This window comes from Battus philenor, unplaced genomic scaffold (genome assembly GCF_028537555.1).
Source record: "Battus philenor isolate CCGP_79_NKW_IND1 unplaced genomic scaffold, ilBatPhil1.0.hap1 SCAF_3, whole genome shotgun sequence".
NCBI lineage: Eukaryota > Metazoa > Arthropoda > Insecta > Lepidoptera > Papilionidae > Battus > Battus philenor.
In genome coordinates this window covers 15,909,951-15,923,690 of record NW_027181693.1, presented here as the reverse complement: position 1 = coordinate 15,923,690, position 13,740 = coordinate 15,909,951, and the positions used below count along the sequence as shown (strand labels likewise).

Genomic DNA, 13,740 nt, shown 5'->3' with positions numbered 1-13,740 from the left:
TAGGTAAGAAAAAGACCAATATTTAGCCACTACCGCACATGCAGTCGTAGTCGTGCAACAAAGTGCACCGCCCACCAGCCCGCTGATAAATGCGGTAAGCAATGCGAATTACACAACTACCACCGTTAAATCACCCAACACATGTTTCACCTCTCCACGGGGCATCTTCAGAAGTTATGTTACACCGATTAGTGCTAAACACAGAGTCAAGGAGACATAAGTTTGGGCCTGTCACTTATTAACCCTTAAATGCATGACTTTTATTTATATTTTAAATATACATATATCTTATAATGATAAGTACACTACAATGCAAGGAAAAATAGAAAAAAATACATACATGTAATATTTTTATACTTATTAAAAAAAACCTTATGTTGCATATATACAACATTATGCATTTACTGCTACTTATGGCGTTTAGGTAGTATGTTGCAGTTTTTCATCATTAAGCATTTAAGGGTTAATATTATCCGCTTAACAAAGACGAAAAGGCGAAAAGCAGAGCCCGAGTCCGAAAAAGCGCTGGAGTGGGCCAAATTCCATACCACGTAAAATACACCGGTTGTCGTCCGATCACCAAAGTAAAGAGACGTCGTGCGTGGTAAGTACGTCGATGGACGATATGAAGAATATTGGTTGAAGATAACAGCAGTTCCAACATACTCTCACAAGAAATCGCTACTTATGGAGAGAGCACAAGCTTGATTATGTATTTTTAAATGAACGTAAATAAAATTCGTTTTAAAAAAAGTGGTATGGAAATCTTCAAATTTGAGTGACAAAACTAATCCAGAATCATTATCAGCCGTTTAGTAAATGAATATATATAGAAGTAATAAAATAATTATAATTACAAACATTGTCCCACGAGACTTATATGAAGAAGTACCGACAATTTTCTATGTCCGACTACATTTGATAAGTTATTTAATTATTACGATAAGTTATCTTTAATATTATATTAGTGAATTATCTGTTATCTTTATCATGACATATTAGTTTACTTAGACTTTGGATATTAGACTTGATGAATATATCACAATATGTATTAAATTCGCATATGTACTATAATTCGATCGAAATCGATATACCGTCTTACAAAAACTTTCAAAAAAGGAATACAAGTGTAATTTACATTAATTAACAAATATATATAGACTATAAAATGTAAATAAAAAAAAACATTATCATTTTTAAAATTAATTATTTGCGTATAACGGAACAGAAAATTTGTCAAATGTCAAGTTGACAACTTAACATCTGTTAACCGTCAAAAATGGCTATACGTGTTTGGTTTCGATTAGCGTTTTCGATTTTATTCGCCATCCACAATGAATTCTGAATTATATAGAAAGCTCGACGCTATTATACCAGTGATAAGCCGACTAAACGTTGCGCTTGGCAATCATGTTGTTGTTAGGTAGAGCAAAGCAAGCGGAAACCATGAAATGCGTCCACAGTAAGTGTTTACACACGAAAATGATTTTAGATCGTTGTAAAACGTTGCTGATACTATCCAGTGTGGTGTGCACTCTAGCGGTGGTAATATCCTTTCATAAATTACTAAACAACGACGTAAAACTTATCAAACCTTTCTTCCCAATACCCTCGGGATTGTACGGTAATTATTTAGAACCAGTCGTCGATGAGTCACCGCCTTCATCTGTGAGACGACATGATAAAGCTCGTGACGCAGAAGCTGTTGTTTCACTCAACGCTGCGTTAGAAATGAAGAAAGTTGGTAAGACTGACAAAGCACTTAAACTCTTCCAACATGCCTTTGCTCTCTCTCCAAAACACGCGGACATATTAAACCACTACGGCGAATTTCTAGAGGATACAAAGAAAGACATAGTCAAAGCTGACCAGCTGTATACATTAGCATTATCAAATTTCCCTGACCATACCGGTGCTCTAATGAATAGGCAAAGAACAGCGAGTATAGTAGAGAATCTAGACAGGGGTATGTTAAAAAAAATTGATGAAAAACGAGATGCATTATTGTCTATACCAGAGAATAACTCAGCATTATGTAGAGCTAAAAAGGAGGCATATTTTCAGCACATTTACCACACGGTTGGTATAGAAGGAAATACAATGACCTTACAGCAGACCAGAAGTGTATTGGAAACAAGAATTGCTGTAGCAGGAAAGAGCATAGATGAGCACAATGAAATACTTGGTCTGGACGCGGCCATGAAATACATCAACTCAACATTGCTTTATCGTTTGAGAGACATCACAATGGGAGATATACTTGAGATACATAAAAGAGTGTTAGGACATGTTGATCCAGTTGAAGGAGGTCATTTCAGAAGGACTCAGGTCTATGTCGGAGGTCATATTCCACCAGGACCATCGGAAATTCACCATTTGATGAAGCAGTTTTTAGAATGGTTAAATTCTGAAGATGCTTTGGATTTGCATCCAGTTAGGTAAGTAAAATATAAAAATTATAACATAAGACTTCTAGTACACTCCTAAAGCGCCTATTAGAAAGCAAGTTATGAACTGTTGTGTCCATCAGTATTTCTACAAATATTTATTAAAATTTTTTCAGATGTAATAATAGACAAAAATGAAAAAAGATTGTTATTTTGACATTACATGAAATAATTTAAAATTAATAAATAATTATGTATGGATGAGTTACTGCAATATTCTTTAAACTTAAAAAATCAATATTAAATAAAAAATATATAAAACAATTTGTAAAAGTGATCAAAATTATGTCATCTTTGGTTAAATATTTGGACTATCAGAGGCAACTTAAAGAGTGAGATCATGGCAATCCTTTTTAGCCCATGCCTTGCTTAGCTACTGAAAAACTAAGTGTTCTTTCTTTGATTGGTGTCAGGTAACAAGGCATAAATCACCTTAATGACAAGTCTTCCACTATCTGTATCCAGTGACTTCTCATGAGAAGGATACAGGCAGACCTTAACTATGTCATTGGTGCAGCTAGTGAGGCCCTACTCACGCCACCTCTACCTGCTAGTGATCGCCTCTCAAGCACCTTTAGCAGCCATCATTTCTACATTTCAAATTCATAATTTCCATCACATCATCTCCAAAGTGATAATTAATTAAGCTAAGTTGGTGATGATGATTCTGTAAATCTTCCCATTTCTGATTCAATCTTATAGAGAAACTTCTAATATAGCCCTCTTCTTTGCTCTCTAGATGCTTTAATCCTTCTTATGAGGTTAGTTGTAAGAGACCACATCTTGAATCTGTATATTATCATTGGCAAAACATAATGGTCATGGAGCTGGGTCTTCAGACATGCGTTATTCAATGTACTATACTTTTTATTACTGAAACGTACTATATATTGTAAAAATAGTTCAAATCAGATGACCATGAAGGCCCTTGTCTTAACATTGCTAAGTGGATGCTAAAAAGTGGGAAACAGTACAGGTTGTTCACCCTTAAAGTAGACAGAAGACCTTATAAAGGTTGTCGAAAGATGCATGATGCAGGCTGCTATAACCAATCCTATTGGAAATATCTGGAGGCGGCCTATATCTAGATATAGGCCTATGATGCCCAGTGGACTATGATGTTCAAGTTATAATTTGACTCAAATCTGAATCCAGTAATGAGTATGTTCTATTAAGTTGATTGATATGTATGACATCAACTTGGCAACTTATAGAAAGATGTCATAAATAAAACTGTCCTTTGGGTACTATGGAATAGAACATAATTTGCTTTGATATTATAGTATAATATGAGGGGCGGTGTTAACTACAGCGCATGACCCTAGTGGCTCTTTCAAGAATTATTTGCAACTCTCAATAAAATTTCCTAATTATGTCTAAATTAATTTAAAATTATATATATATATATATGTATATTATATGTATATAAATATATTATATTTATATATATAAAATTATAAAATATGTGTCAAATTTAAATATTGATAATTCAACCATAGCTGATATAAAAAAGTGATAGACACAACGTGATCAAACCATAACATAATTCAAGATATGGTTTTTGTACATGCATCAACCTATAATTGTTGATCCAGTGAAAATGTAATGATTGTAATAGAAATGCAACAAATTTGTGTGTATTTTTTTCTATTGACTATTGATAGCCTAATAATTTTTTTTTGCATTCTCTGTGCATTACAGAGGGTCTTTATACCCTCCTCAAATACTTCCAAAGGCAGGGTTTTCTTGGAAAATTGTTGAGGGTCCATTCCTTAATTAATTCTATTTCTTTCTCTATTTCTGAGACAAGAGTGATCCAAATCTCTTTCATCTTTTATTTATTATTGAATTATATTTATAACTTATACCTATTTATTATAAGTATATATGTTATATACATATGTATTTTTCTACATGTTAACTACCCATTATTAATACTTCTACCTTTTCCATACTATGGTTGCCTGTAAGAGATTGCCTTGTGTGATAAGACCACCCATTACAGTTTTCTGTTTATTATAAAACCATTTAAATGTATAGAATATTAAATTAAAAAAGTATAAATTGTTAGTTTAAAAACTGAAATTTATTAAAATAATATCTTCCAGATATGCGGCCTTGGCGCACTATAAGCTGGTACATATACACCCATTTGTAGATGGGAATGGACGAACGTCAAGATTGCTGATGAACTTGTTGCTGATGCAGGCTGGATACCCACCGGTGATCATTGTAAAGCAACATCGCCATCTGTATTACCAGCACCTACAGACTGCCAATGAAGGAGACGTCAGGCCTTTTGTCAGGTACATCCATTGTATACTACAGATTCCACAATTGTCATCATCATTTCATCCATGAAAGCTGCATTACTAAGAACATACCCCCTACACAGATGTCCAATACAACCAGTAGGAAGTGACTTGCATCCAGGATCTTCCATTGACCTTAGCAAGATCTTTGTAATCTTGGTGGTTTGGTAACCTTGTGGTTTGTAGCTTTCACTCTAAAATGAGGAGATCCATGGACAAACGAAAGTAATTGGTACAGCCCAGCAGATTGGAAAGTTGAATGGGTTCTGGACTAGAGACAAGTTACAATATGAAATGCCAATACGGTCTGTCTAATGAAACCAGTTCTGTGACTAAATTACGCGCAAAATTTGAACATACTCTATAAGTTATGTTATGTATACGAACATACTGTATAAATGACTAGTATTTTAGCATAGAGTATACAGAATATTTAAAGTTCACTCATTTAATGTTTTTAAATTGATGAGTATTGCCTTAAAACACTTGGGAATCCCCCCTTTATTACTTGACTGAACATATCTCTAATTACATTTTTATTAGAGTAATTTCCCTAAATTAGAACTATATGCACTATGCAATGATGAGCAATAATCATATTTTTTTAAATTATTATGTGTTAATTTGTAAAAAGCATAAGCTTATTGATTAACTGTTCTTGTTAATTCTTGTTTGTGACTTTTAATGTCTTTGATCTATTATAAAACATAAAAAATTTATCCGCCTATAACAATGTACTAACAATATAACATACTTCCTAGATTCACATAGTCATAATTATATTTAACGTGAAAAGATTTTATAAACCGTTAGCTGAAATTTTTCAGATTAATTTTAGTATTAGACCAGATATATGATTTTCGTAATTTAAAATACTAGTACAGTACCTGGCGATAAATATTGCAAATCGACCTTTGGAAAGAGACAATCGGCTAATTTCGACTTCGCAGAGCGTTATCTCTGTCGCACGTAATACAACTACTGATAAAACATCACATACCTAGTGTAGTACTGTAACTAGTGAATATATATGTAAAACAGATGAGAGATTTTGTTAAAAATTAAGAAACAATGGAATTCTTAATTTATTACCTCTAAAAATGTTAACATATACATGTTCCATACTGGAACAAAAATAGAATTCAAATGATATGAAATTTTGATTTATTTTTCATTTGCTGAAAACATTTATTTATATAAATTTAATATTTCAGATTTATAGCACAATGTACGGAGCGAACTCTGAACCTCTACCTGTGGGCAACAAGCGAGTACAGTCACATGGTGCCAGCAATTGGTGAGCCCCACATACTCACCGGGGAGGGCTTTGAGGATGACCTTCTATGACTAACGGATTCCTTTACGTTATAATAAATGTTTTTGATTTTTAAGTCAAGGGTATAAAGTTTATAATGGAATACACATGTTTGGAAGTATTTCTGGTTTAAATGTTAAAGGGAATTATTAGTTCTAAAAATCCTTTTATTTGTTTGGGGCTTAATATTGTTTGAAATATATACTTGAAGTTTAAATAGATTATTACTTACTATTTTTAATATATTTAACAATTCTTGAGAATTTTTGTCAGCAAAGTATAAATAACTGGCTCATTTGAATTTAAGATAAACTCACAATTTATAATTAAAATCAAAAACTTTTGTGTTTATTTTCAAATACTATGTCTAACACATTTTTTATGTAAATAATAGCTACATTTTTTAATTAGTTAATTGTACAAAACTCTTTCATATTATTAAATGTACTGTGGTATTATTCCTAGGGCCGGTAGGCCTTGGAGGTAATGACAACATGAACTCCAAAGTAGAAGTGTGTAAATTGATCAAGATTAATCCATATTAATACCAATTTTTAAAACTTTGAGAACAATATTCAACCAATAAAAACCATCAGCCAATCACAAGGTGATTAAAGGGATCGGAAAGTAATGTTGTTTCTGTCAACATATTTTAAAGAAAAACCATTGATTTGTAACAGCTCCGACATTGAAAATTTGTGTAATAGATGGCAAAAGGTTGTTGATAACGATGGTGAATATATTGTTGATTAGAAATAAAAACTTGTTAAAAATGTAGTTGTGTGAATTTAACTTAAGAACTTACTTACCGGTCCCCTAATATTATAGAGCGTTCTCTTTTGCCTATCGTAAATATAGGACGCACTGGCGTGGGATTCTCCTGTTAGATGCGCCGTTGTGGATGACGTATTGCAGATCCTACAATGCCAAATACTAATTAGATTTTGCAAGATATTTCACAAAATTCTTTCAAATAGTAAATTGCATTTTTAATTAAGATAGCAAGGTTAAAATATTTAACACAAATTCCGAATTATACTTCTGAATTTAGGTACTATAACATATATGCGTCACTTGTATATTCTTAGCACATAGCTGTTTATTTATACTAAAAAGTATTATTGCGATATCCTTATTTCGTATGACGTTTCATATGACGTTTCTTTATAACATTACTTAAAAATATGGTTTCTATTTATTATTTCATTGTAAATACATTAAATTAGTACTTACTGCGTCCACTGATATTTAAAATACTTTCGCACTGTATGACGTATCGATTATTACTCGTTTGTTAAAATAACGCTGACTTTCAACTAAAATGGAGTCATAATGTTACCGGAGATGATTCATATTAATATTCTTGCCTGCGGGCGGGCAAGCTTCTTGTAAATTTTAATATTGTTAATAAATACCAAAAACAACGCACAATTACAATATAGTCAAAATTGGCGCCATAACAATATTGACAGTGACATTTGTCGAATGGATACAATGTCTATTTATCAATTATGTTTTTTTTTTAATCGTAAATTTTTGTAAATATTTATATAATGTATTATTTTTCTGTGTTTTGTACAGTTCAAAATGTTATTTAGGTTAGACTGTTTTGTTGTTCAATTGAACTCCAATAAGGTAACTAGTTAATAAACAATTTGTGTTGTTTGTTTTATTCATATTACCTTTGAATCGTTATAAATTGTATAAATTTTGTAATTATGTCACTTTATTTATTCACATGTAAACGGAAATGTTCTGTGATAATTGACGTTATGTTATTTATCTCTTTTGATGTATTAAGACGTATGGTATTGTGTTTTAATTTATTCATTATTATACTGCTATAAAACATATTGTTCTAAATGCGTGTTTCTAATAATATAAATGGAAGTAATTTCTTGTTATAAATTGTTGCAATTATATTTGGCTACGCTGTCTTCCCGAATGATTGTTGATGATTGATTTGTTTAAATCTATCGTGTTCATTTTCTTTTTAGTACAAAACGTGTTTTTTTTTCATGAATATAGCAGTTTTATATGATGTGCTGTAGTTTTATTCGCCTATATAGTTTATTTTAGGATAACTGTTACCCAACTCATTTTTCTTATAAGTATATAGGAGAAAATGGCGTCGGCTGGCTTTAGTAAAATATTTATATATATAATACTAAGTTGAGTGGGTTACATTATTTAAAACTAGAACGTCTGGACCGATTGTTATGTTTTTTGTGTATATTTAATTTAAATTACCATTATAAAAAATAAGTCAAAACATTAGTCTAACCGTGTAAAAATTTAAGCGATAAATAATTTTGTATAAATTTGGGGTTTAAAATATGCTCATTCATTGACTGTTGGTCGGAAAAAAATTCGCTGGGTCAACTAGTAATCTATTGAAACTAAATATTGATTGAGCAGAGATAGAACCTACTATTACTACTCCGAATATAAAATGTGTATAATGTTATCAAATACTTTGTGTGTTAGAAATTTAGTACTATGTATTTTTAGCGTACACAACGTACGTATGTACACAACTAGTGATTGACTCTGTGTTTGGCACTAATCGGTGTAACATTACTCCTGGGGATGCCCCGTGAAGGAGTGAAACACGTGTTGAGTGATTTGACGGTGGTAGTTGTATAATTCGCATTGTTTACCGCACGGTCTGGCGGACGGTGCACTTTATTGCACGACTGCTGCTGCATGGCGGAAGTAGCTATATATTGGACCTTTCCTTACTTATAATTGTATTATCCCACATTCGTTTTTATATACTTTTAATTATCTTTTTTTTATATTAGTCAAAGTTATGATCAGTCTTATTAATATTTATATTAAACAGTGAAATATTCAAGGCCAAATCTGGGTGCAAAAGTACAAAGCTGTGCGGCGCACATACGTATGCCAACAGATGGGTTGATTTCGAAACATTACCGTATAAGGTAAAAACAATTTAAGCGCGTAATGCCATACGCCTTCAATTTGCTTATACTCCCTACCGCAATTTGCACACGGTTTATGGTAAGAATTTTTAATGTTATCTAAATCTTTCTTCCTGTATCTGCCTGGTGCTTTTTTGTGTCTTCTGTCAACTTCTTGTGTCTTTGTTTTAATCCATAGACACCCACTACAAGGCATAAGCCTCCACCATAGATATCTATGGACGGAAATTCAATAATCGCCATGCTTGACAGATGGGTTGCAGTGTGGTATTATTGTACGCAGAGAACGCTGCTGTCCAGAACCTGGAAACTTGTGAGCAGTGGCAGTCATATAATATATATCCCGGGAATGAACCCGCCAACATCGCAAATATCAGTCCTATACAGCTGAACAAACACTGCTAGGAAACGTAAAATATATTTTTATTCATACTATTTAATATCAGGGTATAATTCATAGAGTATTAAAAAATAAAACAAACATCAATTTCGATTAATTTATTATACTGTGCGATGTTAAAATATGTTTATTATAATAAAGCATTTCAACCGGGACGAACCGCCATCTTGCCCCGTGTCCTCACTTGTCCATTTAACACACCTCTATACAAAACTAAATTTATATCGAATAAGGCCCGCATTCACGTCGCGAACATTCCAATACGTTGTACGCGCGTCGGAGATTTCGTTCGGTACAAAGACGACGTCGGCAGCCGCTCTGATACAGAGAGACTTAATTAATAAAAAGCGCTATCTAATTAACTTTGTAACCCATTGTATACATTACTTCCAAGGCCTCTCTAAGCTAGCCCCGGTCGGACGTCAACCCACAAGGCAAGAAACTTTCATAATATTCTATCATATTAGATTCTTGTATATAAGCATGGCTACACATACCATTCACTGGCTATTTGAAATTTTTTAAATACCCCCATCAGATGTTTAACAACTATAACAGTCTTAACGAATGATTTCATACAACAAATGAAAAAAAGGTCTAAATAATTCAAACTACGACATAATTTATTTTCAATAATACAAACATGCAATTGCCTTAGTGTTGCCACATAAGCTTCTCTGGTACGTTAAAATACAGACATTCTTCTATCCTTGTTTCGACTAAAATTAACAAAACGTATGAAAATTACAAAAATAATATTTACCAAAAGACAATTATAGATAAAAAAAATTTAAATTGCAAGGATAAAGTTTATTAAAAAAAAGTTTCGTGGCCAAGCCTAATTAACGTTCTGTTATTTAATACTGTTCAACTCATCCGGTAATCTCAAACAAAATAAAAAAAAGTTACAATAAGATGTCGCTAACTATATTTAATTCGTATCAAAACAGAATTGAAATGTATAAAACAATGTAATAGGTCATCCAAAAAATAACATAAGCTTCTATATTTTTATTAATATGACATTTTTCTATTTTTATTTTTCACATAATTTCAATCAGGCGTGTAGAAATTTATTTTCACCGGCGCTTTATTTAAATGCATTGTGAAATACAGATAATATAACCACATATACATGTTTTCATACAGTTTACGCTTTTTTATCTTTTTTATTTTTAGATCATGTTTGTTGTTGCAAGCAGCCTTATAAAACAATTTTTTTGTTATTTTTCACCTACATTCAAATCCGGATGTTTATTAAAATTAAAATCTCAAATAATGTCTTCCGTATCAAATATGAAACCTGTCAAATTGAATCAAATTATTGACCAAATATAGAGAAAAATTGGCGGCAAGGAATCGGGTACAGATTATAAAAGCCTCTAATGTCAGATGACGTTTCTCTATGATGGTCACTAGTTAAGTCTAGGTATACTAAACTTATTCTAATCTAGATATTACATAAGGACGTGTTCAGGCACTGCCATGTATATGGAGCAGTATTATATCAAAAATGACATTACATCATTGGAACTTGTACACTTTAAGTATGACTTTGTAGAACAAAATAATGTATTCGATTTGACAAAGAATTTTCAAATGACACCATAAGTCATATATACCATGTTGACATTGTTTGATAACTCATGGAACATGAAGCCAGTATTTTTTCTATCACAATAGGCTCATTGCTGTCATCCGGCTCATGAGAACAATCTTCACAAGGGTGACATTCAGTTTCAGAGTCGATAGAATCAAACATTTTCTAAATAATCAGTGAAAATAGTTCGCAAATTAAACTATATTTAATTGCGAATATTAAACAAGCTACTGTGTGCGACATAACATATGTTTTGACGAGACATAGATACATTGAGTGTTTCACGCGAAATGTTCACATAGGATATACTCGAAATAACCTCAACAATACAGTAACAAGAAACTCACCAAACCGCAGACACTTATAAACACCCCAATGACATCGGCTAACAAACATCTTTTATATATATTCATATGTTAATCACAAAACAGAAGTATAAACACAATTTAATTGCTCACATATATATTTTAAACATCCTCACAACATTACGAGTATTACAACTGATAATATGCGAAAACAAATGTGCTATATAAATAGATTACTGGTAATAATGAGCTCGTGTCGCTTTGTACTCGACCGATCTCGGATTTTATTATAAATTATCTACAATTTTATTAAGTAGGCCATTTGTTAAATGCACGAGTTAGGAAATTAAAAGGCAAATGTTAATTAATCGATATGACGTCACACAGATTTACACAAACAGTAATTTTAAACGGCCACATATATTTAACCTATTATGTATTTTAATCTATCTGAAACGAAAAATCGGACGAAATTCATGACAAAACCACGTGAGAAGCGATATTGATTAAGGCTATCGATGTTCACTTGGTTTTAAGTTAAACATTAATGATTTAAAAATAATGATTTTGATTCTATTAGCGAACTGTACATGAAGGCGCGTTCAATATTTGTGCTGGCAACACAACTGACATTATACAGTCTATAGCTTCCGTCGACGATATTTCGGTAAGTGTCCAATCGGGAAAAAGTATATTTTTAATTTAAAAAAAAAATCACGCTGTCACTTCGAGGTAGGAAAATATTTTTTTAATTCGTGACCATCAAATATTAAAAGAAAAAACCTATTTTATTTTGGTCAATAACGATCAAAGTAAGACTAGTAGACCAGCTACGGGTAATTTTTACAAGTTAATTTGTTCCGAGCAGTTCCCGCGCTTTTTGACAACCAATGACAGTCGCAAAAAATCCACCATTTTGAAACAGTGAAGTATCTTTGACAAATTGATATTAAATAATAGTTTATCGATCGTTAAAAAAATAAGTCAACCGCATAGAATAATATCCCCAATTTTCTTCCCTGAAATGCAAGATAAAGTCTAATCGAATGATAGGCGACAAAACAATAGCAAACTTCTTTAAATGTTTATAAAACGAGCGCAGCTTAATTCAATGTAATGACGACTATATAGGAATTTTTAAAATGGACGTCATCTAACGCTCACGATAGGAGTTGCATTATCCAAACATCACAAAGTATCTATACAAAAAAAAAGTTAATAAATATTAATAAGAAAAGCATAGATCCCTTCGATGTTTCACAGATGGAATTCTACGCTTGGACTCAAAGCGTTCACCTGGTACAAACGAAACGCAACAAAAGTATAAAGTCCGCAATTTAAATACCCTAATCGTGTGTGTTGCACGATAACACTGGGAGGCCTTTGACAGCGTCCCGATGTTGTGGTGAATATAAGGAGGGGGGGTAAGCCAGCCGTAAGGTATCAGACGCAATAAAGATGGAGGCGGCTAGTGGTGGCGCGGCTGGATGCGGCGCGAGATGTGTTCCTCCTGCTGCATCTTGGCTCGGAACTCCGCTACCATGTCGCGGGACTGCGCCAACACGGCCAGCTGCTCGTTCAACAGTTCCTCCCACTGCGTCGCATACGCTGTCACAACAAATATACACATATAACCACACCTTTTTTGACACTACTTTTTTTGGGGACACATTGTTAAAAGGAGTTTAACTTGTACCTTCTTCTCACCCCACACACCACACTTATTTTGGGGACACACTGTTAAAAACAGTTTATTTTGTACCCTCTTCTCACCCCCTTTTCTAAAATGCAAGCTAATAATTTTTAATTGTTCAAAAACATTTTTAATCTACAAACATAATGTTTTTAAAAACATTTTTTCACTTGTCTTTGGAATATCGATACCAAGATGTAATAGCATTTCTCCATAAATATAAAAATTTTATTCACAATATAACAGAATCTAAACACCTCTTATTTACTACAGGTAATATAAAAGTGTAATAAGAAAATATATTAAAAGCCCTTATTTTGGAGTGTCTTGTGAAATGTAATACATGTTTATATTACATTACAATGATCACCGAAATAAATATTTCCAAGGTACCGTGAACATATAAAAATATATCGTTTTTGAATTTAAAACTTTCAGATATAATGTTTACATTTTAATTCATATTATTTTCCTCTTAGCTTTATTTAGAGTGATCACATGTATATGTAAACAGACAAATGCCTGAAAACTATAATTAAAGTGGGTTTTCCATCTTTCAGTTCTAAATAATGCTATTATATCCATTGTAACCTAACCCAACATCCTGATCAGGTGCCCACAACAAAATTAGTCATGGTTTTTTTTGATCATCTTCACAAATGTTGTTCATAACTACTAAATCAGATAAATAATTTCGCAAACTTATATTATCATTAAAAAACA

The 13,740-nt window shown here is 32.3% G+C and overlaps 2 protein-coding genes across 3 annotated transcripts in view; one reads left to right on the top strand and one right to left on the bottom strand.

Moving 5' to 3' along the window:
* Nucleotides 1-1,288: 1,288 nt before the first annotated feature.
* Nucleotides 1,289-7,937, top strand: Fic (FIC domain protein adenylyltransferase). The gene is made up of 3 exons (XM_068770467.1): nt 1,289-2,438; nt 4,556-4,753; nt 5,974-7,937. The coding sequence occupies exons 1-3, from the start codon at nt 1,411-1,413 to the stop codon at nt 6,104-6,106; spliced, it is 1,359 nt and encodes a 452-aa protein (XP_068626568.1). The 5' UTR covers nt 1,289-1,410; the 3' UTR covers nt 6,107-7,937.
* Nucleotides 7,938-12,270: 4,333 nt separating this feature from the next.
* Klp10A (kinesin-like protein 10A) overlaps nt 12,271-13,740 on the bottom strand; it is a 94,173-nt gene continuing 92,703 nt past the window's right edge. For both annotated transcript variants that reach the window (XM_068770068.1, XM_068770069.1), the window contains one exon: nt 12,271-12,932. In XM_068770068.1, coding sequence (XP_068626169.1) covers nt 12,793-12,932 — 140 coding nt within the window. In that variant the 3' untranslated portion in view covers nt 12,271-12,792. The remainder of the gene's footprint in view (nt 12,933-13,740) is intronic.